This window comes from Anastrepha obliqua, chromosome 6, assembly GCF_027943255.1.
Source record: "Anastrepha obliqua isolate idAnaObli1 chromosome 6, idAnaObli1_1.0, whole genome shotgun sequence".
Classification (NCBI taxonomy): Eukaryota; Metazoa; Arthropoda; class Insecta; order Diptera; family Tephritidae; genus Anastrepha; species Anastrepha obliqua.
Genome location: NC_072897.1, coordinates 4,728,984 through 4,751,111, shown reverse-complemented (window position 1 = coordinate 4,751,111; position 22,128 = coordinate 4,728,984). Strand labels below are relative to the sequence as shown.

At 38.0% G+C, this 22,128-nt stretch overlaps 2 protein-coding genes across 2 annotated transcripts; one reads left to right on the top strand and one right to left on the bottom strand.

The window, feature by feature from the left end:
- Positions 1 to 4,852: 4,852 nt before the first annotated feature.
- Positions 4,853 to 5,771, top strand: LOC129250828 (uncharacterized). Its single transcript, XM_054890411.1, has 5 exons — positions 4,853 to 4,892; positions 4,953 to 5,141; positions 5,199 to 5,423; positions 5,493 to 5,555; positions 5,618 to 5,771. The coding sequence occupies exons 2-5, from the start codon at positions 5,097 to 5,099 to the stop codon at positions 5,750 to 5,752; spliced, it is 468 nt and encodes a 155-aa protein (XP_054746386.1). The 5' UTR covers positions 4,853 to 4,892; positions 4,953 to 5,096; the 3' UTR covers positions 5,753 to 5,771.
- Positions 5,772 to 6,170: 399 nt separating this feature from the next.
- Positions 6,171 to 7,660, bottom strand: LOC129249901 (putative nuclease HARBI1). Its single transcript, XM_054889567.1, has 4 exons — positions 7,208 to 7,660; positions 6,818 to 7,150; positions 6,615 to 6,759; positions 6,171 to 6,541 (listed from the first exon to the last, which is right to left on the bottom strand). Exons 1-4 carry the CDS (start codon positions 7,433 to 7,435, stop codon positions 6,171 to 6,173), a joined length of 1,077 nt encoding a protein of 358 aa, XP_054745542.1. The 5' UTR covers positions 7,436 to 7,660.
- Positions 7,661 to 22,128: the final 14,468 nt, after the last annotated feature.

Genomic DNA, 22,128 nt, shown 5'->3' with positions numbered 1-22,128 from the left:
GGCAATTTAAGTGAATTCAAAAATTCAATTGGATATTTCACTACATCGTCGGGATTAGTGATTGAATCAATTGATTTATAGATGACAACTTCACCTGGAATTTGAGTCAAAATACAGGCATTGATTTCATTGACATCGACATTTTTGGCAGCTAATATACATAGCTCTCTCGCTTAGCCAATCTTGATTTCGATAGTTTTGCGCAATATTTGGGAATACATTTTCCACTAATTGTACTCTTGATTCTGTTACGGTACAAAAATTAGTTGGAAGTGTGATCATGCCTGTATTCTTATCAATTGGCTTTCGTCCATTTCCAATTTGCAACAAATGTTCGGAAAATTCAGCAGCTGTTGGATCATTCTGTAACTGCACACGAACATTAGTAGTTAATGTGAGTTTTTGAACATATCTCCACAGATTAGAAGATTTAAGGCACGCTCTCAATTCATCAGCTGCTGTTGATTTGGGAATAACAGGCAAAGTTTGTCGAAAATCACCGGCCAATAGAATTAGTGCACCACCAAATATGTTCGTGTTATTTCGAAAATCTTTCAGTGTTCTATTTAAGGCTTCCAGTGATTTTTTATGAGCCATCGTACATTCATCCCATACAATAATTTTACATGTTTATAAAACCTTTCCCATTCCAGAATTTTTAGAAATGTTGCAAGTTGGTTCTTCATTTACTTTCATATTTAATGGTAACTTTAATGCAGAATGTGCAATGCGACCGCCGTCCAATAAAGTTGCCGCTATTCCAGATGATGCCAAAGCCAATGCAATATTATTCTGTTATCGAATGGTGGCCAAAATTAACGACAACAAAAACGTTTTTCCAGTCCCACCTGGTGCATCTAAGAAGAATATTTCTCCTATTTCATTTGCAACATTGTCTATAATTGTGTCATATGCCTGCCTTTGTTCTGTGTTTAATTTTGGTAGGTTTGTTGTTACAAATGTGTTCAGATCATTTCGATCATATTCTTTTTCACGTCTTAATTCTGCATTGTATGCATCATGCATCGGACGATTTGGTGCGATCATACCTAACTCACTCAGAGTTTTATTTGCAATCATCAGGCAAAAGTCTTCGATTTTAATTAATGCCTCATTATATAATTCATCTGTATAATTCAAATTTGGATTTGCAGTAATGCGACGTACTTGATGTAGGATATCTTCTGTCATGTATTCTTGGTAAGTACTCCACAATTCTTTTGGGTTTGCTGGGAAACATGTAGCAATAATGATGGGAAATAGTGTTCTTATTTGGTGTGGAGAACTTGTTGCACATGCATCCATAAGAGTTGCATCCCACTGATTATCATTTTCAAGCAAATTCAATTCTTTGCATGCTTGCTGATAAGTACAACAAAGATGACCATTAACTCGTTTCAAACTTTCGAATCTTGGGCCGTGAATATCAACTAAGAATAAACGTAAATAGAAACATTCCACTTTACTTGGATGCACAGTGTAAAGTCGTCCGATTGCATCACCCAAATGAACACCTGAATATCCATCTACAGGTATTCCTCGTTGGCTTCGTACCCAGGACCTTGATGATGCATTCCAAGTTTAATATTTAGGAACATTTGAATAAAGCAATGTTCTTGCAAATGAATCTGTTTCACATAAGTTGAAAAATGCAGTTAGTGTTGTTGCTGGTGGTCGTTCGGCCATTTGTTGAGCAGTATTTTCAGTGAAATAAACACTTTGTTCATTTTCTAAATGGACTGACAAATGAATAACAGCTGGATGGCAATCATGAATCGGAAATGATAATATTCTCCAAACTGTTTCGTTGCTACTAATGTATCTTCCCATTTGGTAATTAGTAGTTTCATCATTTCGATTTACAACTCCAAATACTGCCATGTCACTTCCTTTATTGATATATTTGCATTTGTATTTGATGGATTTTACGGAGTTACAATATTCAACATTTATATGTGCGTTAAATGTTTTCGATAATAATTTGGAATACGGAACTATCCAGCGGTTATCGATCTCCCCATCTTGATTATTTATTTTCACAGTGACTGTTTTCCCATTATCTTCTGGTGATCTTCTACGGTACAATGGATATCCATCATTTCCAGTCATTGTTTCAGCAATTAATTGCCTTGGGTAGTTTTTTGAACATTTACCATCAACCATATATATAGAATTTTGATTTAACGTACCACACGGTCCATGAATCATGTTTTTGGTTACAGTAGTTTGTAATTCTGGATCTTCATTTATATCTGGAATTTCAGAACATATAATATGATCAATTTTATCTGTGGTTAGTTTTTGTTTTAACCAAATCAAAATATGCGCATGAGGCAAGCCTCTTTTTTGCCATTCCACAGAATACATGAAACATTGTACATCTCCGTAAACTTTATGTTTTACAATGAAATCCATTAGCCCTTCGTTAGGCACGTGGATTTTTGTAACGTGGTTAGGCACGTGGTCTACAATCGTAGATCATTTTAATATTATGAGTAAAAGTGTTATTTATTTGTGTTTCTTAATAATACTTCATAAGTATATTCTGTGATTTAATGTGAGGAATATAAACTAATATTTTCACTAAAATATTTGTGTATCTTCTGTAAGTTCAATAAAAATATGAATGTATGTGTTTTTTAACATTTATTGCAATTCATAAAAGTTTTTTCTTATAACTAATAGACGATTTACAAAAGAGTTTTTATTATTCGTAAAACTTAAAATAAAAATATGTAAAATTCACTTCTTTAAATAAAAAAAATAAAAGTTCAGTACAAAACTTATATGTTGTGGTTTCTGAAAACTGCTTATATTTCCTCACTGAGACATTCCGTGCAGCTTTCCCTCATATGATTTTTGCAAGCAAATCTGCCGCATTTAGTACACGACTTTCGGGATGATTTGTTCATATTGCGAGGGCAAATATGACAACGTCCGACATAGTTACTTGGTGATTGAGTGGGTTGTGGTGCAATGCTTGGGATGCCAACAAGGTTGTGGGCTCGCTGCCTCATTTCCCTGGGTAGTCGAGGATTCTTTGATCTAACTTCAATTTGTGGTCGAATGAGCTCCCAAGCGCATTTTTCAAGAAAATCACTGCGTTTTATATTATTTTGGGGATTATTTGCTTTATATACACAAAGAGCGTTTATACCAGAGATATTTAGTAAATTGTAAAATATTACCATTGGCCAACGACACGTATTCCTTGCAACATTATATTTCTGACATAATTGGTCCACAAGATCTACACCAATTTTTGTGTGATTATAATCGGTTATCATAATTGTTTTTTTTTTTTGTTTGCTCATCTATTGCGTTATCATGGTGCATAGATGATATCAGGATCACTGACCGATTTTTTTTTGGGCAGTACGACACTAGTGTACAATTTTCTTGGAAACCAAAAATACTTGACTTTTCTTTACGATTCTTCCTGGGAAGGAATTCTTTGGGAACTTCGCGTTTATTTTTTCTCACAGTTCCCAAATATGTAAGCTTTTTCTTTAGCAAATTATTAACCAACGATAAGCTGCTGAACCAATTGTCACCAGTAATATTGCGATTAGTTCCTGCGACTGGCTCTACCAATCGAAGAGTTATCTCTTCCGCACTATTGCTAAGTTTGTATGGTCCGTCCGGCTGAGTTTCCACATAAGTTTCCAAATTAAAAGTGTAAGACGTTTTTGCATCCACCATCGCGAAAGTTTTAATGCCAAACTTGGCCGGCTTACTAGGAATGTATTGTTTAAACGCGCAACGTCCTCTAAATGCGAATAGTTGTTCATCCACAGTAAGAAACTCACTACCAATAAAATTACTTTGAAAGTTGACCAGGAATACTTCAAAAAGTTGTCTTATAGGCGCCAATTTATCAATTGCTCTTCTCTGCTGTCTTGTATTGATGTCATCAAATGTCATCTTATCAGAAATCGAAACCGTTTCTCGCTCATCGCTAGGTAGCACGATTCAACACCGTTTCCTTGGGAATTGTTCCAAATTTTATGAAGATTTTTTCTCGAGCTTCTAATAGCGCCAATCAAAAACAAAATGCCAATGAAAGCGCGAGTTTCGGTGTCATCGGTTTCTCTTGCATCTTGATTCATTCTATCTTCTTGAAAGTTAACCCGTACTTTTTGAATATAGAATTTTTGCTGCTTTCCAATCGTATTTTTTTGGAATCAGACATAATATTATCTGAAACTAATTAAATTAGCACACTTTTGTAAAAAAAATATAACCAAAACTTACCTGAACTTAATTCAAATATTTAATATATCAAGTAATATTGCCGCAAGAAAAAGTAACGTCGTTAGTCACGTGGTCTACATATGTAGACCAGTAGTGCGATTCACTAACTCTTATCGATTCGAAAATTGTTATTTTTCTCTTCAGTATTTGTCGATTGCACTGTCGATTGTGCTATTCACTAACTTATGTTAACTAACACTGAACAGCTGTTTTCTTCTATTTATTCAAACTGATAGAGAGTGGCATCTTTGTCAAATTAAATGTCAGAATGAGCGAATAACATGAAGAAGAGAAACAAAAAAACATAGACGCCAAACTATTAAATGCAGTGAGTGTTTTTTACCAAAAATATATGTACAAAGTAAGTACAATAAAATAACTGCTTATTTCAATTTATTGTTTTATTAATAATATTTGTATATTGCTTTAGGATGACATCGACAGCTACCAAAAGAAGCCGTGCCACATCCGAGCAGCTAAATCACCTGCTTGACTACCTAATGGAAGTCCCGGGTCTAGCAGGATCTAGGTTCCACAGCCTCCATGGTAAGTTTGAGTGCGATAAAAAGTGGAGCGAGTTTGCAACAAAATTAAATAGTCTGGGTGGAGCGGTGAAGACGGTGAATCAATGGCAAACGGTAAGAAAATATTGTGTTATTACTTAAAAGTAGAGAGTTGTTAATAATTTCCCTAAAAAGGTATGGCGGGACTTAAAAAGCCGCACCAGCATTAAAGCACGGAATAGGCGAAGGCAACAAGCTTTAACGGGAAACAGGCCTATCAGTGAGGAGCCCCTAACGGAATTCGAGAGGCGGGTGTCTGCTCTCATAGGGGAGGAGTATATGAAGGGCCACGATTCAACCCCTGAAAATATTCCACTGGAGGAGGTAAATTGTATGAAGTGTATGTTTTAAAGTGTAACTTACTGGTGTGTAAATTTTTAGGTAATCCAAATGGGTATCGAAGTGGAAGATGAAAGGGTGATTTCGGAAGCCCCGTCGCCTTTACGGACGCCACTGGCAGAGAATTTCACGCTGAGGTCAGGTAATTCCCATATCTCAGACAGGAGAACACCACGGGCGAGCTTGAAAAGAAAGCGCATGGAAGAAGACGGTAATGCTCGGAAGAAATTTTTAGAAATTGCAGAAAAACAGGCAGATGCACTAAAGGTAATTTCTTTTGAACTTAATGTAAAATAATTTTATTATGTTTTTCCATTGGTGATTGTTTTTTAATAGATGCTAGCCCAGTCGAGTAGAGAAACAGTAGAAGTCGCGAAACAACAAGCAGATGCTTTAAAGGTAATTTATTTTCAACACATAAAAGTGGCATTTTATTAATTGTTCTTGCTATTTTTTAATAGATCTTAGCCGAAAGCAGCTCTGCAAATGCCCAGGCGAATAAAATGCTGGCGGAGGCAATAGCCGTATTGGGGAATGGTCTAAGCGCTACCGCAGAAGCATTCAACAATCTAACGAATGCAATCTACCGTATGTAGATTAGAAACAAATTCCGCAGTTCCTTTTTATGTACATATATACATAATTTTTTTTTTTAGTACCTGAAGTTACTTTTTATTTTTATTTTTTATAAGTAAACATGCTGTGGTAATGTTAAGTAACATTAATTAAATGAATTAAAATGTATTGTTTTCGTTTTTACAAATAGACTGATCTTTGAATTTATAAACCATGTGTACATACGCTTATGCATACCTATATACATAAATAGATTTATGTGCCTGTAACCTAAAACTGTATGTAAACTGAAGTTAAAGACTGAATTGTTTTTATTGAATCTGCATATAATTTTGTTCAATAAAAGGTTTTAACAATAAATATGAAAATGTTTTAACTATTTATACCCGAGTGTTAACATAGATATGTATGCGGAATGATTATGAGTGAAAGTAGTATTTAAGTAAAAAAATTAGCAATCAGTCGGTCTTGGATGCGCTTTGCTGTTGAGGATGGTGCATCTTGGTTTACAAAAATGTCGTTTGTTCTGGGCTCTGTGAATTCATTTTCGGTCTGGTATATTCCTTCTCCTAAACGAATATTATGTAAAACAGAGCACGCGTTAACTACTTGTCCAGTAAATCCTGGATCGTACAAGAGTGTCCTTTGTTGAGACAAGCACCGCCACGTTGCCTTAAGAACACCAAAAAGTCTCTCAACTGGGTTACGAGCTTTGCACAATGCCTCATTGTACAAGAATTTCGGAGTACCTTCCGGTTGGTTTGTTAGAGGAGTCATCAGCCAAGGCTCCAAAGGGTACCCGGAATCACCTGCAGAGAATTTTTGATTTTTAATTCCCTTATTTTTATTTAAATATATTTATTAATTGATTAAAAAGCCTACCAATCAAAAATAAGTTATGGTTTCCAATTTCAAAATTCCGTTGCATAACCATTCGCACCGCAGAGGAACTCCAAATGTATGCATCGTGCCGTGCTCCCGGAAATTTGGCATTTACGTTTAAAATTTTAAGTGTAGGATCACATATCTGTAAAACATTAAAAGGGAATCTTGATTCTTGAATACTTTACAAATTATGTTGTTACCATTTGGACATTAAGCGAATGGTAGCCGTGGTGGTTGACATACGCTTCTTCATGACGTTTCGGGGCCAAAATTGACAAGTGCGTGCAATCGATAGCTCCAATGGTACCTCCCACAAACGGGGAGGTTGCTGAAGCAAAAATTTCTTTTGCCGCTTGCCGCTCCACTTGGGTCATGGGAAATCTCACCTTTGCGTAAAACATGGAGCTGTTGATTGCAGCTGTTACCCGATGAATGCTACGGCTAACGGACGACTGGCTCATAGATATTCCCCATTGCTCACCTACGGGTCGTTGATAACACCCGGTTGCAAAAAATCGCAGTGCAGCTAGAACCTAGTTGTATAAAGGCAGAATTTAGAACTGAATTAGCTTGAATGTTACCAAATTTACCTGTTTTTCAGTCGAAATCGCTGTTACTCTGGAACCTCTCAGATGGCTGTCAAGCTGCGAAACTACGTCCTCAGTCAAGTCTGGAGTTAAACGGAATAACTTCTGGAACTCCCCTGCATCCAAATCGAAAGGATTGTCCACATGCCGGAGCAAACTTCGATCAACTATTTGAGGGCTCACTTCCTCCTCTCCACGCGATAAATCGTAAGCCAAATACTCAAACGCCATACTCACGCTTTTTAAATAAGTTTTTTTTCATCTAATTTCACAGTTTTGATTAAAATCACTAATTCTTTTTTATCGTTTGATTTAACAACACCAAAATTATTGTCGTTTAGTTCGCGATAATCGACAGGTTAACCAAACAGCTGATTTTGTCTTGTCGATTTTCGTAATGAAATGGGTTACTGAATAGCAAAATCGTAAAAATTGTGGTTAAGGAAAGATAACAAAGCGAATATCGATAAAATGTGTTAGTGAATCGCACCACAGCACTGTTCAGACCTTGATAAAATTTACAACTGCACGTCAAACCCGCACTGAATGCACTAATTGGATAAAGAGATTAATTATAAACAGCTATTAAAAAGCTTATGTAATTTAAGATACAAATTTAAGGAGTTGCACGACTTTGAAAAGAAGTGGTCTACGATTGTAGACCACGTGCCTAATGTAGGGTTAGAGACTGTAGCTTTCGTCTAAACACTCTTGCAGTAATGTCATCAGTAGCTGATTGCCCAGTATATTAATGATTCTTAATATCACCCCATTTCGGGTTGCATGTGAAAGTTATGAATAAGTCGGGTCGACCATAATTTCTGACATAACACATTGCATCTTGGGCGTATTCATGCATATGCCTTGGACTGCCTGTATACAATGAAGGTAATATTACCATTTGATCAATGTTATTAACGTTGGTATCGTTGTTAATTGCATCTCGCAAATGTATGTATTCGTCACAGCGTAATTTAATTTGGTTGAATCTAATGTAATTCAATCGTTCTGTTTCTATTTTCGCATACATGTCAACAATATACTGAGGAAATAATTTACGACATTTTAAAATGTGATTCTCTTGATTTTCTCTTATCATGATTCTGTATGCATAATAATTCATTGCGCTTACAGTTTTATTTGTTTATTGACCATTTCCTGGATTTTTTTTTTATATCAATCGAATAACCATCTTCACCACGACAGAACATAAGAGGATATTGTAATGCATCATATTTTCGATGCGTTTCATTAACACGTTGCAGTGTATCATTTCTTCTTTGCAAAACAATATCTTTTGGTAGAAATTCATCTCCAGATATAACAATTGCAACCTCGTTGCTTGAAGTTGGTTGATTGTATCTTCCACGATGTTCGCCGGATTTATTACATTGTGTGTGTGTAATAAATCTTGTAACTCTCTCATAATGACTCTGTTTATATTTCTGGAAAATGCAAACCGTGCTTCAAGTTCATCATCGTTGTCATTAATGAAATAAATTTGCAAAAATTTTTACATTTGTTCGGGTAGTGGTAGTAATGAACCTCTTAAGTGATATGCTTGCCCTTGAATCTGAAAAAAGCCATAATTTGTGTCCATAAAATCTAATGATTCATTAGATGTGTCAGCGAATGTTGTTGAACGTTGAAGTTTATGTATTACCTTGAACGTTGGCATGAAGTTATCGGTTATAATTTTTCCAGCACCAAAAGATGTCATTTGAAAACATGAATTATATGTGGAAATTTTTTCAAGAAAATGTTTGGAATCGGGTGATGTTCCCGATAATAATGTAGCTAATGGTTCGGGCGGATATTGCATGTCGGGTAAACGAACTTTTCCTGCAGCGCAACACATGCCTGGTGCTTCAGTTTTGAATTTCAATGCTTGACAAAATCCGCAAATTTTATCCATACTTCCCATGACAACGCATTTGTGAGATGAATAATCAAGTTGTGGATTATATTGAAATGCTGCGCCATTCAAATTTACAGAATTGATATTTATTGGCCGATTTTGAGAACGTGACCTAGTACGATCTCTTTGTTGACTTAATCTATCAGCATGATTTTCCTCACTTTCATTTTGTCTGTGATTTTGCACATTTCTATTGTGACGTGTATTACGTCCGATGCTAGCATGTCTTCTACCTCTTGGCATTTCTTTTACCGAATCAAAGTGGTCTTCTTTATGTCTCTCTGAGCTCTTGATTGCTACTTTTCTTGTTTTTAAACTGGAATTCAAATTGACATACTGTTAGCGCCATCTTTTAAAAATATAATTGAACTGTGAGCACACTTTGAAATGAAAATTACACAGAACAGAAATGTGAAATGATCAGCAAAAATAATATATATTTTTTAGATTTTTCCTGAAAATATCTACGGAAAGTGTGAAAACAATCTCTTTTCTTAAATATCTTAAGTAAAAACTTCTAAAATATTAATTATTTTTGCCGATTTCTGTTGTGTGTATTTTTCACACCATTTATTCACTGTTTCACTTGTTATCAATCATTTGCAAAATTAATATATATTTTGTAAATTTTTCGTGAAAATATCGTTGGAAAATGTGAAAACAATCTCTTCTCTTAAATATTTCTGACGCACTTTTTTATCTCTTTGGTTGATGCCTGGAAACTGCTTCACTTGAACACTTTACCAAATAAAACACTTTCTCGTTAGTTTTAACACTTACTTTCACTATGCACTATTACTAATAACCTTTGGTAATCTTCTAAGAAAACGGCCTTGCTTAAGTACTTTTTAGCGACGACCTGTTCTGGTTCGTTGACCTATTGGTTTTGCTTCGGTTATCCCGAAGTGTGGATGTAAAGAAGAAGTATTTAAGCAAAGTGTTAAGTTAGAAAGAGCAGCATTGTGTTACGATTAATTATTGCAGGCGATCAGCTACAGCTGTGCCTGCTAATTTGTATGTTTTCTATTCCATGCGAATGCAGGCGTGCAGCCACTGCTGTATGAATATACATATGTATATGTGTGTATGTTTGCATTCCATTGAAATGTATGTAATGGAATGAAAATTTAGGCATAAATACTGCTGCGTTAACTTGTACATATGTGAGTAAAATGTACGCTCCATGCAACCGTTTACAATAACAACCACACGCGTAAAAAGAGCGCTGCCTCGTGTATACTGTGTGTTGTACATATGTCCCACGCTAGTATATACCATATAAACATGCTTACATACAATTTCGTGCATTTTTCAAAATCTAATATATATATGTCTTATGCTGATATATATAATATTAACATGCATACATACAATTTCTAGCAGTTTTCATAAAAAAAACCAAAAAGTACAAATCTAAATGCATACAAATCATATGGGCATATCAAATGAGCAAATCTATTATGTACACAAGCTAATGTAAACTACATTTTTTCATACTTGCGTGCCATTTTCTCCCTCTCATTTCTCTACGGCAGCCATATTAATTAATTTCCCATTGTTAACTTGTGGTGAAGTTATTTCTGAGTTGAATTTCTTACCCCTGTTTTGTTAGAGCCTAAAATGAGGAACGGGCCGGGATTGAACCATCTTCATGCATTTACGTTTAGTAACAAAACAAGCGTAAGAAATTTAACTCAGACATTCTTTCACCACAAGTTAACAGAAGGAAATTAATTAATATGGCTGCCGGAGAGAAATGAGAGGTCGGTCCCGTAAAGCACGAGTAATGGAAGCATTACTGGCATACTTAATTTTAAAGTTTTCCCCATAAAAGGGGGGTAGAAGTTTCTTAGAGACCGCTGGGAAGCATTAAATCGAATAATTTCCAACAAGTAGGGACAATTAATTACTCCAGTAATAATATTATATTATAAGTAAAAGACAGACACAGACATACGAATTGCTAAGGACTTAAGTCTTATATGCATAAGACGAGCAGAATGTAATGGCATGGGATCAATAAAATTCAGAGACCGAAGAGCATATTTCAGAACAATGCGGAGAGGCTCGAAAGATTTGGGCCCTGGCTTGCAACGTGCAACCAGCAGATACTGGCAGACTATACATTTGTAAGCGTCACTTTAGTCCAGTAGAATTCGCTCACCTAGTACTGGCTCTGATTGAATTTGCCCGCCCAATATTACCGCCTTTTGCCAAAGTGTATGTCAATCGTACAGTTGGTGTAGGAGACGATCTTACATTAGAAGAATTCGAAAAATATTCCATGCTTAAGAAAAAAAGGCAAGTTTCCCAAAATAAAAACATCTGTGAGGACTTAGAAGTCACTAGCAGTCGCGAACGATTTGCTCAGGCTGCTCGTTTTTATCGGAGCAACGAAATTTAATTAATGAAAAGAATTGAAGAACTAGAAAGAGAAAATTATAAGCTGCAGCAAAAATATAAATAGTTGTGTAGTCGTGCAGTACTTGCGGAAGAAACTTCAAGCAGTGATGCTATAACTTTCGCAAGAATGATCGTCAGTGGCCAAAAAAATCGGTATAGCGAGGAGGAAAAGGCATTGGCTCAAAATATTAATTATATGTCGTCCAAAGCATACACGCTTATTCGTGATGATCTAGGTTTTGCTTTGCCCCACAAGTCATCTCTTTCGCGTTGGTGCCCCATTAAATATGTTGTTCCGGGGTTCGATGCCACTGTGTTAAAGAATTTAGAAACAAATGTTTCTACTATGTCCGACACCGAACGCATAACCATTCTATTGTTCAATAAAATCATCATAAAATCGGACTTGAGCTATAATAAAGCAAAAGATGTTATCGATGGGTTCGTAGACCATGGGGAAGGTCAACGTGAAAATAAAATTGGCAATAAATGTTTATTTTTTGTGGTTAAGGGGTTGTGTGCTAAATGGAAATACGTGTTTCCTTATTATATCTCTAGTGCTGGTATACATACGAACACATTATTGTCCATTTTTGGAAAAAATATCGCACAACTAAAGAAAATGGGGTTAAATTTGAAATGTATAGTTTGCGATCACGGGCCCTCCTAGTATCTTTAACAATTTAGGAATTTCTGAGAAGTGCCCCTTTTTCCTGCACGAAGACACAAAAATTTTTTGCATGTATTTTCACTTGAGAAAGTCCGTCCGAAATACCTTAATGAAATATGACAATTTAACATCAGATGGACTGACAAGCTTCAAGGTTATAAAAAAATTGTTTGATATAGATCAAAGCAATTCCCATTTTAAAAATTGTCCGAAACTAACTAGTTTTTTGGAAAAAATTAGCGCTTAACGCGCAACTCAGGTCCTGCGCAATTCGGTAGCATCTGGTATCGACATGGCCTTGACCTAGAATTTATTAAGCAGTGACGACTACATGATCAAATGCGCACACAGATGTTTGTTAAAAAATGAATTATCTGTTTGACGAATTGGATGCAACAAATTTCCAGTCAAAAAATCCTTTAAAGTGTCCGATTAGGCGGGATGACACAAGAAAAATTGATAGATTAAATAAACATCTACATTTTTTGAGCTATTCAGTTGCCGGGTTTTTGCGTCCAATAGTGGAAGGGCATCCCCTTTGGGATGCTATTGAGGGGCGGCTGTCGAGTATGGTTGTCAGACACCTCATAAACAATAAGGGACCAGCACCTCTCTTCGACTCGGGTGAGATCTGTCGTGCTTGTAGGGTTATTAAATATGCCAATCAGTACTCCAAGAAGTTTCTAGGGAAGAGCCTTGTTACGGTTAGCAACGCTTAAGAAGGGCGTTCGCTAAAGCTCATCCCTGCCTCAGAAATTGTTAGGCGACCACGAGATAGAATTTGGTTGCCGAAAATGGAGCTGGACAGTTCGGAGATTGTCCAGTGTCTCAAGCTACAAAATCCTGAGGTTCCTATGGATTACTGGTCTGTCATCAAAATAGAAGAGCCTCAGCAACACAGCTCCGCCGTATTACTGCTGATTAACAAGAAGTCGTTGGAGGCACTCGAAAATCAGCTGCTTAAACTTCGCTCTGGCCTCAGTCTGACCAAAGTGAAGGTCTTCCCCGCCTCTGTTGCCCTGGATGATACCTTGGAGAAATTGGGGGACGACACTAAGAAACTGCTCGACGAGCTGCGGTTCTCTGGGACGAACGCAGATTCTGAACAGGAGGAACAGTCGTAAAGGTAAGCAACACTTTTCAACAGTTTGTTAAAAGTAGTTCAAATAAACCTTCGCCATTCTAAGCTAGCCACCGATAACCTACGAGTCACCCTCCGTGAGGAGGACATCGATGTCTGCCTGATACAGGAGCCTTGAATCTGGCAGCAAAAAATCTTGGTACTGAGGGACAGATCCTATGACCTATTTTATGTCCAAACTGATAGTAAGCCTACGGCCTTTATCCTAGTTAGGAACACAATTAATGCCTTCTTGCTATCAAATTTCAGCTCACCGGGTGTGACTGTGGTCAGGGTGGAACCATCCAGTGGCAGTTGCTTCTGCTTGGAGTCTGCCTACATGGCCCACGACAGATCGGTGCCTCCAGAGGAGATGCAGCATTTTGTGGATACTCTCCAGCCCAAGAAAGAGAACATCCTGATCGGATGCGACGCAAATGCCAGATACACCATTTGGGGCAGCAGCTAGATCAATGAACGGGGTGAGTCTCTATTTGGTTTTATACTTAGCCGTAATTTACTTATCTAGAACAAGGGCAACACCCCAACTTTTGTTTTCCTTGCATCGGAAACATCAAGAGGTTTGAGGGTGAGTCTCTATTTGATTTTATACTTAGCCGTAATTTACTTATCTGGAACAAGGGCAACACCCCAACTTTTGTTTACCTGGCATCGGAAATATCAAGAGGTTGGGAGGAAGTTCTTGATATTTCTCTTTCGACTAACTCATATGCTGTTAGGGTTGAAAACTGGACGGTTTCCCGGAAGAACTCTTTTTCGGACCACAGAATAATCCTCTTCGAAATCGATTTCGTTCGGGAAACCTTGCTACCCCGTAGGAACCTTAAAAGAACTTTTCCACAGGGTTTTCTGCAAGAAGCTGAACAAGAGTGAGTTTTTGACTACCACTAGGGAGCAACTGGAGATGCAAGTTAGAAACTTAGAGAGGTCCTATCAGACTGCCTCAAAGTGGCCTGTCCAGTATCTTTTAGCAAGAAAGACTTTCCTCCCTGGTGGAGCAAGACGCTGACCGAGTTGAAAGAGAAGGTTAGGAGAGTCTTAAATAAATGTTGCCAAATAAGGAACTTTCAAAATTACCGAGAAAATTTGAAAGAGTATAAGAAAGCCATTAGAGAGGCGAAGCGCGAATCCATTGAATCCGTTAAAGACCCGGCCAGACTCATCAGGGTCCTATCCAATGACCACTCTTGTAAAACTCTTGTCAAAAGAGAGAATGGGGACTGGGCTGAATCTGCAGGCGAATCTTTAAAAATCCTTATTGATACTCATTTCCCGAAAAATTCTATTGCTCCAGTCTGTAACGAAGGCGGGAACGGCAGGAGGGGTTACCTGCGACGTCCCTGACACCTGTCCTGTCTGTCAACAGAATAAACTGGGCAATCGAGAGATTTTCCCCTTTCAAATCTCCAGGTATCGATGGTATCATGCCAGTAGTGCTTCAGAAGACTAAAATCTTGGTGGTCCCCGTTCTTCAAAAGATCTTTTTGGCGTGTATCTCGCTAAATTACGTTCATGCTAGCTGAAATAAAACCAAGGTGGTCTTCATTCCTAAGGCAGGAAGGAGGGGCCACGTCCTGGCCAAGGACTTCAGACCTATAAGTCTTACCTCCTTTATTCTCAAGGTGTTTGAAAGAGTGATCGACTGTCACATCCCAGAGCACTGTGAAACCAGACTTTCTCCAGCCCAAGACGCTTACCTGAAAGGGAAATCTACCGAGCCAGCCTTACATGAGGTAGTAGGGACCGTAGAGAAATCTCTGGAGTGAAAACAATTCACTTTGGCGGCCTTTACAGATATAGAGGGCGCCTTTAATAATATTACGGCCGAGTCAATTGTCACTGCTCTAAATAGGCTAGGGGTGGAAAGACCTATCTACCTCTGGATCTCGTCCCTGCTTGGTCGTAGGGAAATAAATGCTGTGGCAGGAAGGGCTAGAATCACTAGATTCGTACATAAGGGTACACCGCAGAGCGGCGTCCTCTCGCCTGTCCTTTGGCAAGTAGCTGTGGATGAAGCTTTAACTCGCTTAAACAGGGGTGGGGTAAAGGTGGTAGCATATGCCGATGACTTGGTCCTAATAGTCTCAAGTCCCTTCCCATCAGTAATGGCCGAAATTTTGGAAGGTGCTCTGGCTACACTCAGTAGATGGGCTGCCAGTCTCAGAGTCAACTCTGACAAAACGGAGTTGATGATATTCACCAGAAAATACAAGCCTCCACCTTTTAAGCTTCCAAGACTTAACAGTGTCTTACTCTTTCATCGGAAGTCAAGTATCTTGGTGTAATACTGGAGTGGAGACGCCTGTAAATCTATGTTCGGGAAAAAGGGGGTCTCAAGCCACGTGTCGTACTTTGGATGTACAACTTAGTGGTTCTGCCAATTTTGACATACGGTTGCCTAGTTTGGCGGGTGGCTCTTCAGAGAGTGCAGGGAACTGCATGCGTGGGCATCACTGGTGCTTGTAGAACATGTTCTACTGCTGCGCTCAGCGTTATTCTGCACTTACTTCCTGTTGATCTCAGGTTAAATCCATTGCTGCTCAGAATGCTATTAGATTGAAGGAAATTGGCCTTCGGAGACAATTTCCTGTAGGACATAGTAGCATCTTGAAGCAGATCTCCCCTTCCTTCGCACTGACCTATTCATCCGCTTTGAGGGTTGTGCTAGGGCTATCTTTCCGAGCAGGCAAGATTGGAAAGAGAGGAAAGTCGGTACGGACATGGAAACCTCTGTTTTCACTGACGGATCCAAAATGGAGCCTGGAGTGGGAGCGAGGGTTTACTTTAAATCAGCCAGCATTTCGGTATCTTTTAAACTGCCGGAAACAAGCAGCGTTTTTCAAGCAGAGGTCTTCGCGATCCTGCAAGAATGCAAAATGCTTCGGGTTCCCTGTTGGGAGGGAGACATTAATATTTTTTCCAATAGTCAAGCTGTGGTCAAGGCCCTGTCGTCGCCGTATTGCAGCTCTCTTCTGGTGAACTCCTGTAAAGAGGAACTCAAACGTCTCGAACGTGCAGGAAACATTTCCCTTATCTGGGTTCCTGGGCACAGGAATATATAAAGAAATGAAATTGCCGATGAACTTGCCAGGAAGGGGTCGGCAGAACCGGTTACAGCTATCCCCTTCTCAGACTTCGGTGTCCCTTTGATCGTCGTTAAAAGGAAACTACACAATTTCTTTCTAAAAAGAGCGCAAGAAAGATGGACGTCTGTTTCATTGTGTGCTGTTTCGAAAACATTATGGGCTCAATACGATAGAAACAGGACACTTAAGGGGTAACACCACTGTACACGCGTAAAATAAACACGATTTTTAAAGAATTTTTTTGTATAGAAGGAAAGAGGAAACAATCACTCTGATTTGGAAAGTTATTACTTATATACTAAAATACAAAACTACAAAACTACAAAGTTTGATCGAAAAATTTTACAAAATGGCGGCATTGGAGACATTTTTGTAATGTGGTTTCTCTTGAAGGAGCTCCGCGGCACGCAGCACAGAGGGTGCAAATTTTAATCTGGAACAAAGAAACATTTTTTTTCTTAATCTAGATAAGAATAGCTAGAGAAACACGTAGGGGATTAAAAAAATATTTATATTTGTGGAATTAGCAAGCATTTGAAGGAAAAAACTCTATTTTGGACTAAAAAAACGGCACTTAAATAATTATAACAATCGTTTAAATTAATCTATCGAAAATCCCCTACGCTCTTCTCTTAAGAAGGTTATTATACAGACGTAGTGAAAAACCTGATTAAAAATATTTAAAATTGTTTGAGTTATGCTGCGTGCCAATTTCAGAAAACGTGTTTTGAGAAAAACGCGTTTAAAGTTTGGAAATTTGGAGAAGTCGTTAGGTAGCAGTCACTAACGCTTGGTTAAAAGCTTAAAATATTTATGAAATAGACTTCGGTAACGTATAAAACTTTTTGTTCTGTATTTTAAAAGGTTCAAAGAATTTTTTAAGCTTATAAAAAAAAATTAATTTTTTGAAATTTCTACAGTGGTGTTACCCCTTGAGGTGATGGGAATCCCCCGCCATTCAATTTCCAAACTCATTGCGGTGTTCACTGGTCACTGGGTGATCGGTACTCATACGGAGAAGCTTGGAATTCCGTACAATATCTATTGCAGAAGCTGTGGGGATCCTGCAGTGGATGAGACTGTGGAACACTTTCTCTGCAAATGTCCGGCTCCGGCGGCTAGGCGCTTGAGATTAATAAGCGTGCCCTTTGGGGATGACTTGAAGAAATTATCCAGCCTACATCCCTTTTCCCTCCTCCACCACATCAACAGCACTGCATTGCTGTAGACGGGTTTTCTCTTCCCTAAATCTTTTCACAGGTAGTGATCCACATTATGGTATCGAAATGGCACGTAAGGGCTACTTGAAATGTACCTGGGGTACTCTTGCCATCTTACCTACATACCTATAAGTTGCCGGGAAAAGCACACGTAAAATGTATCGAAGGTTTTAGTGATGTAAAAGTTATGCGAGGAACTTGTTATCGAATAAAGGTCCTTAAAATTTATTTTCACCTGAGAAATAAGTCAAGATGCGTTAGAAAACTTTTTTTATCGCATACGAGGTAGTCAGGGTATGAATACCCAACCAACCAACAGCTAATCAAGTGCATTATATAGTAGCGCGACTACTCTCAAACAAAATTTTACGCCAGATATTTGAGAAAAAATGTTCAAACTGTACAGACGATGGCAACATAAATTAAATTGGAATGTAGACCCCGAGGATCGTCATCTTGAGACAGAAGTAGGAGACCAGAAAAATGAGGATCTCGTTTTCGAAGAGACTAGCTGAGGTACAAGTGCAGCGTTATTTCACTGGTTATGGTATTTACCAAAAAGTGCTGTGTAAGCTCAAATGTGAAAAATGCACCCACGCCATGACGAAAAAGAAAGGAGAGCTGAAGTCACATTCAGAAGCCCTGATTAGATTCAAAAACTTCACAGATGACAGCGATTTAAGGCTTGTTATTCCTGAAGACAGGGTTTGTGAAGTGTGTCGACTCCACATGGTGTGGTACCGTCAGCTCTTCGCAAAATATGCTCACATTGCAGGTCGTAGAAGTTTTATGTTGTCCGTTTTAAAAGAAAAAACACAAAAAATATTTCCCGACTGTTTAACCAAATTTATTAGATTTTCTTTTAACTGTTCTTCTGTTTAAAAATACAAAGTGGCTCTTGGGAAATGAGGTAAATAGTATCAGATCGCAAAAGGTTCAACATAAATTATAATAAAAAAATGTACTTACAACCTACGAAAAGAGTTCCCCGTTCACATAGGTAATTAATAATCGTATTGGCTACCTTTTGCATATGTTGTTCAGGGTTTTACAGTTTTGTTTATTTCAGGTTCTTATACATATATATTCTAGCTGACCCGACGACCTTTGTTCCGCTCTAGAGGCAATAGAAAAGCAGATTTTTGATTTTATTAAGATAATTTTTTTATTAATCAAGCATTTCAATGAAGCTTTAATATAATATAATAGATTGCACTCTTCAGTTAAGCACCTTGTGATACAAGACATTTTTGGTTTTATTATCAGGTGCAAGAACAAACAACGCAGATGGTTTTCCGACCCGTGAACATGCCACATATAATTGACCATGTGAGAAACATTGATTTTCTAGATTCAGACTACAAACTTTCAAGGATTGGCGTTGTGATTTGTTAATGGTCATAGCGAATGCAAGACAGATCGGAAATTGAAGTCTTTTAAATTCAAACGGAAGATCGGTTGGGATTATCGGAATCCTCGGAATGAGAACTTCTTCACCTTCGAATTTTCCTTTGAGTATCGTCGCGTAAATCACATTTTTTTATTCATAAGTTCGTCTTTCGATGAGACAAAGTTCAAGAAATTCTGAGCAAATGAAATCAATCTGCTCGAGTCGTCGACAGGTACTCGACCATTACCGATAGTCAGTAATTGCTCAGAGAAATCTTCAGTAGATGTATCATTAAGTAATGCAATTCTCATCTTTGGTGTCAGCTGAAGTTTTTTCACATAGCGCCATAGATTCGATGATTTGAGGCAAGCGTTTATTTCGTCAGCAGCCGTTGATGTTGGAATTTCTGGCAGTGTTTCGAAGTCGCCAGACAGTAAAATCATTGCGCCTCCAAAAAAGTCAATAATGGTAATTACACTCTTCCACTAAGGCAGCACAATCCGGGCGTTTCTACGGAAAACTTCAATGCGCCAAAATACTCGCAAACAACGTTCATTGGCCCAATGCAAACGCTAAGATGCAAGCAGGAATCAGTGTTGCAATCATATCGAAACGCTGCTCGATTCAAATCAGTACTTAATAATTCTCTTCTTGTGCGTCGAAAATGATCTACTTGTTGATCTCTGTTATTCGCTCGACGATTTCGCATTACCAACGGAGCCGTTTCACTGGCTGCCTCGCTTTGCTCTTGTGATTGAGAAGCACGAAGTCGAGCCATACTAACACGGCGCTCTTCACAGGCAATTCCTTGTCCTTCTTCAGTCGTTTCATTCGCAATGTTTCGTATCCTTCTTGCATTACGGCTTTGTCGGGAAAGATTCGATCGTCTTGGTCGCGTTATCAAATTTTCTAATATACTTAACCATAGGCAAAATTACGTTAGCTGTCATTTGCGTTTTGTTATTCCATATCAGATGCGTTTTTGTTATACCACATTTTATAGTGACTTCACGGAAACACGTTCGAATGGGATAAAATTATCCGATGTCCGTCTCCTGGTTCTAAACTACCTCTCCACCAATTTTCAGCCAAATCGGTTCAGCCGTTCTCGAGTTATAAATAGTGTAACTAACATGACTTTCTCTTATAAAAAAGGTTGTCAAAAAAGTCTCGCGGTATTTCCGCAACCTTGTCTTTGCAAGCGCGTAGTTCTAGTTGTATTCGTCGCATCGGTTCACGCTAGAGCTTTTTGGAAAGCTCTTTTCACGTGCTAACACATGTTTGATTAATTGTTGTTTGCTTCTAGTCGTTCGTGAGTTATAGCGTCGCAAACATGGAGCAAAATAAAGAGAAAATACGGCATATTTTACAGTACTACTACGATAAAGGCAAACATGAATTGATCGAAAGAGACCGGCATAGTAGCAGCCGTAGCATCGGCCAAGAGCTGGTCATGAGTCATCAAACCGTTATAAACCATTTGAAGAAGCTTGGATTCAAAAAGAAGCTCGATGTATGGGTGCCACACGACTTGACGCAAAAAAACATTTTTTCCCGTATGGATGCATGCGAATCGCTTCTGAATCTCAACAAAATCGACCCGTTTTTGAAGCGGATGGTGACTGGCGATGAAAAGTGGGTCACTTATGACAACGTGAAGCGCAAACGGTCGTGGTCGAAAAGCGGTGAAGCTGCCGCTGCCCAGACGTGGCCAAGCCTGGATTGACGGCCAGGAAGGTTCTTCTGTGTGTTTGGTGGGATTGGCAAGGAATCATCCACTATGCGCTGCTCCCCTATGGCCAAACGCTCAATTCGGACCTGTACTGCCAACAACTGGACCGCTTGAATGCAGCACTCATGCAGAAGAGAGAATTCTGTTCTGAGGTAGTTGACTATGACTGATCGTTCGATTTGCTATTACTTCATTATAGGTCTCTTTGTCATTAAAATTTATTTTCTACTTTTTAGTTCGATTAGCAATAAAAGCGTGTTTTTCAGTTTTTTTAAACTATTTTTTATTTTCTACTTTTTAGTTCGATTAGCAAAAAAGCGTGTTTTTTAGTTTCTTTAAACTATTTTTTGTTTATTATGAATGAAAATTATTGTGATCATTGCAGTCAGTGAATAAATGATTCGATATATTCGTGTTATATTTAATTCCTTTCTTATCGACTGTGAGTCTAAGGCTATGCAGTTATCGGCCGTGATAAAGAAGTAATCGGGATGAAGAACTTATTTCGTGGAGGGAGCCTGAGAAACTGATTTACAAGAATAAAAAAAGATTTTTCATTTTACAGCCAAATTCACCTTACTTTTTGCCCACAGGTAAAAAAAAGAATATATTAATCCTGGCAATCCTAATAAGGATAATGGAAAACTTTTATCAAATTATTGCATTGTCATCGGTCCTTGATAGGTGTGCAAAATTTCAAGTCGATCAAATTTTTAGAAGCCAGTAAAAATTAAGCTCAAAGATTCCGTTACATGCATACATACATACATACATACATACATACATACATACATACATACATACATACAACCCGACCTAATAAAAGTGTGTTAAAAAAGATTTTTCATTTTACAACCAAATTCACCTTACTTTTTGCCCACAGGTAAAAAAAGAATATATTAATCCTGGCAATCCTAATAAGGATAATGGAAAACTTTTATCAAATTATTGCATTGTCATCGGTCCTTGATAGGTGTGCAAAATTTCAAGTCGATCAGATTTTTAGAAGCCAGTGAAAATTAAGCTCAAAGATTCCGTTACATGCATACATACATACATACATACAACCCGACCTAATAAAAGTGTGTTTAAAAAATTAGGTAAATCGCAATGACTTAATCCATGCCAAAATCGAAGTCGTGTGAGAAATTGTTATAATATGAGAAATTGTTAGTGTAATAGAATATTTTGGACTTTTCAGCGCCGTTGGAACTAAAAAAATCATGACCGCTACGCCTGCGCCTATGAATGTATTTTGTTCTTGTAGTTAGCTTTGGAAACATACGCATGCAGAGGCATAAAGCGAGTGCTTTTTTTTTTTGTTTTTTTTTTTTTTTTTTTTGTCGGGACAACTAGCAAGTGCA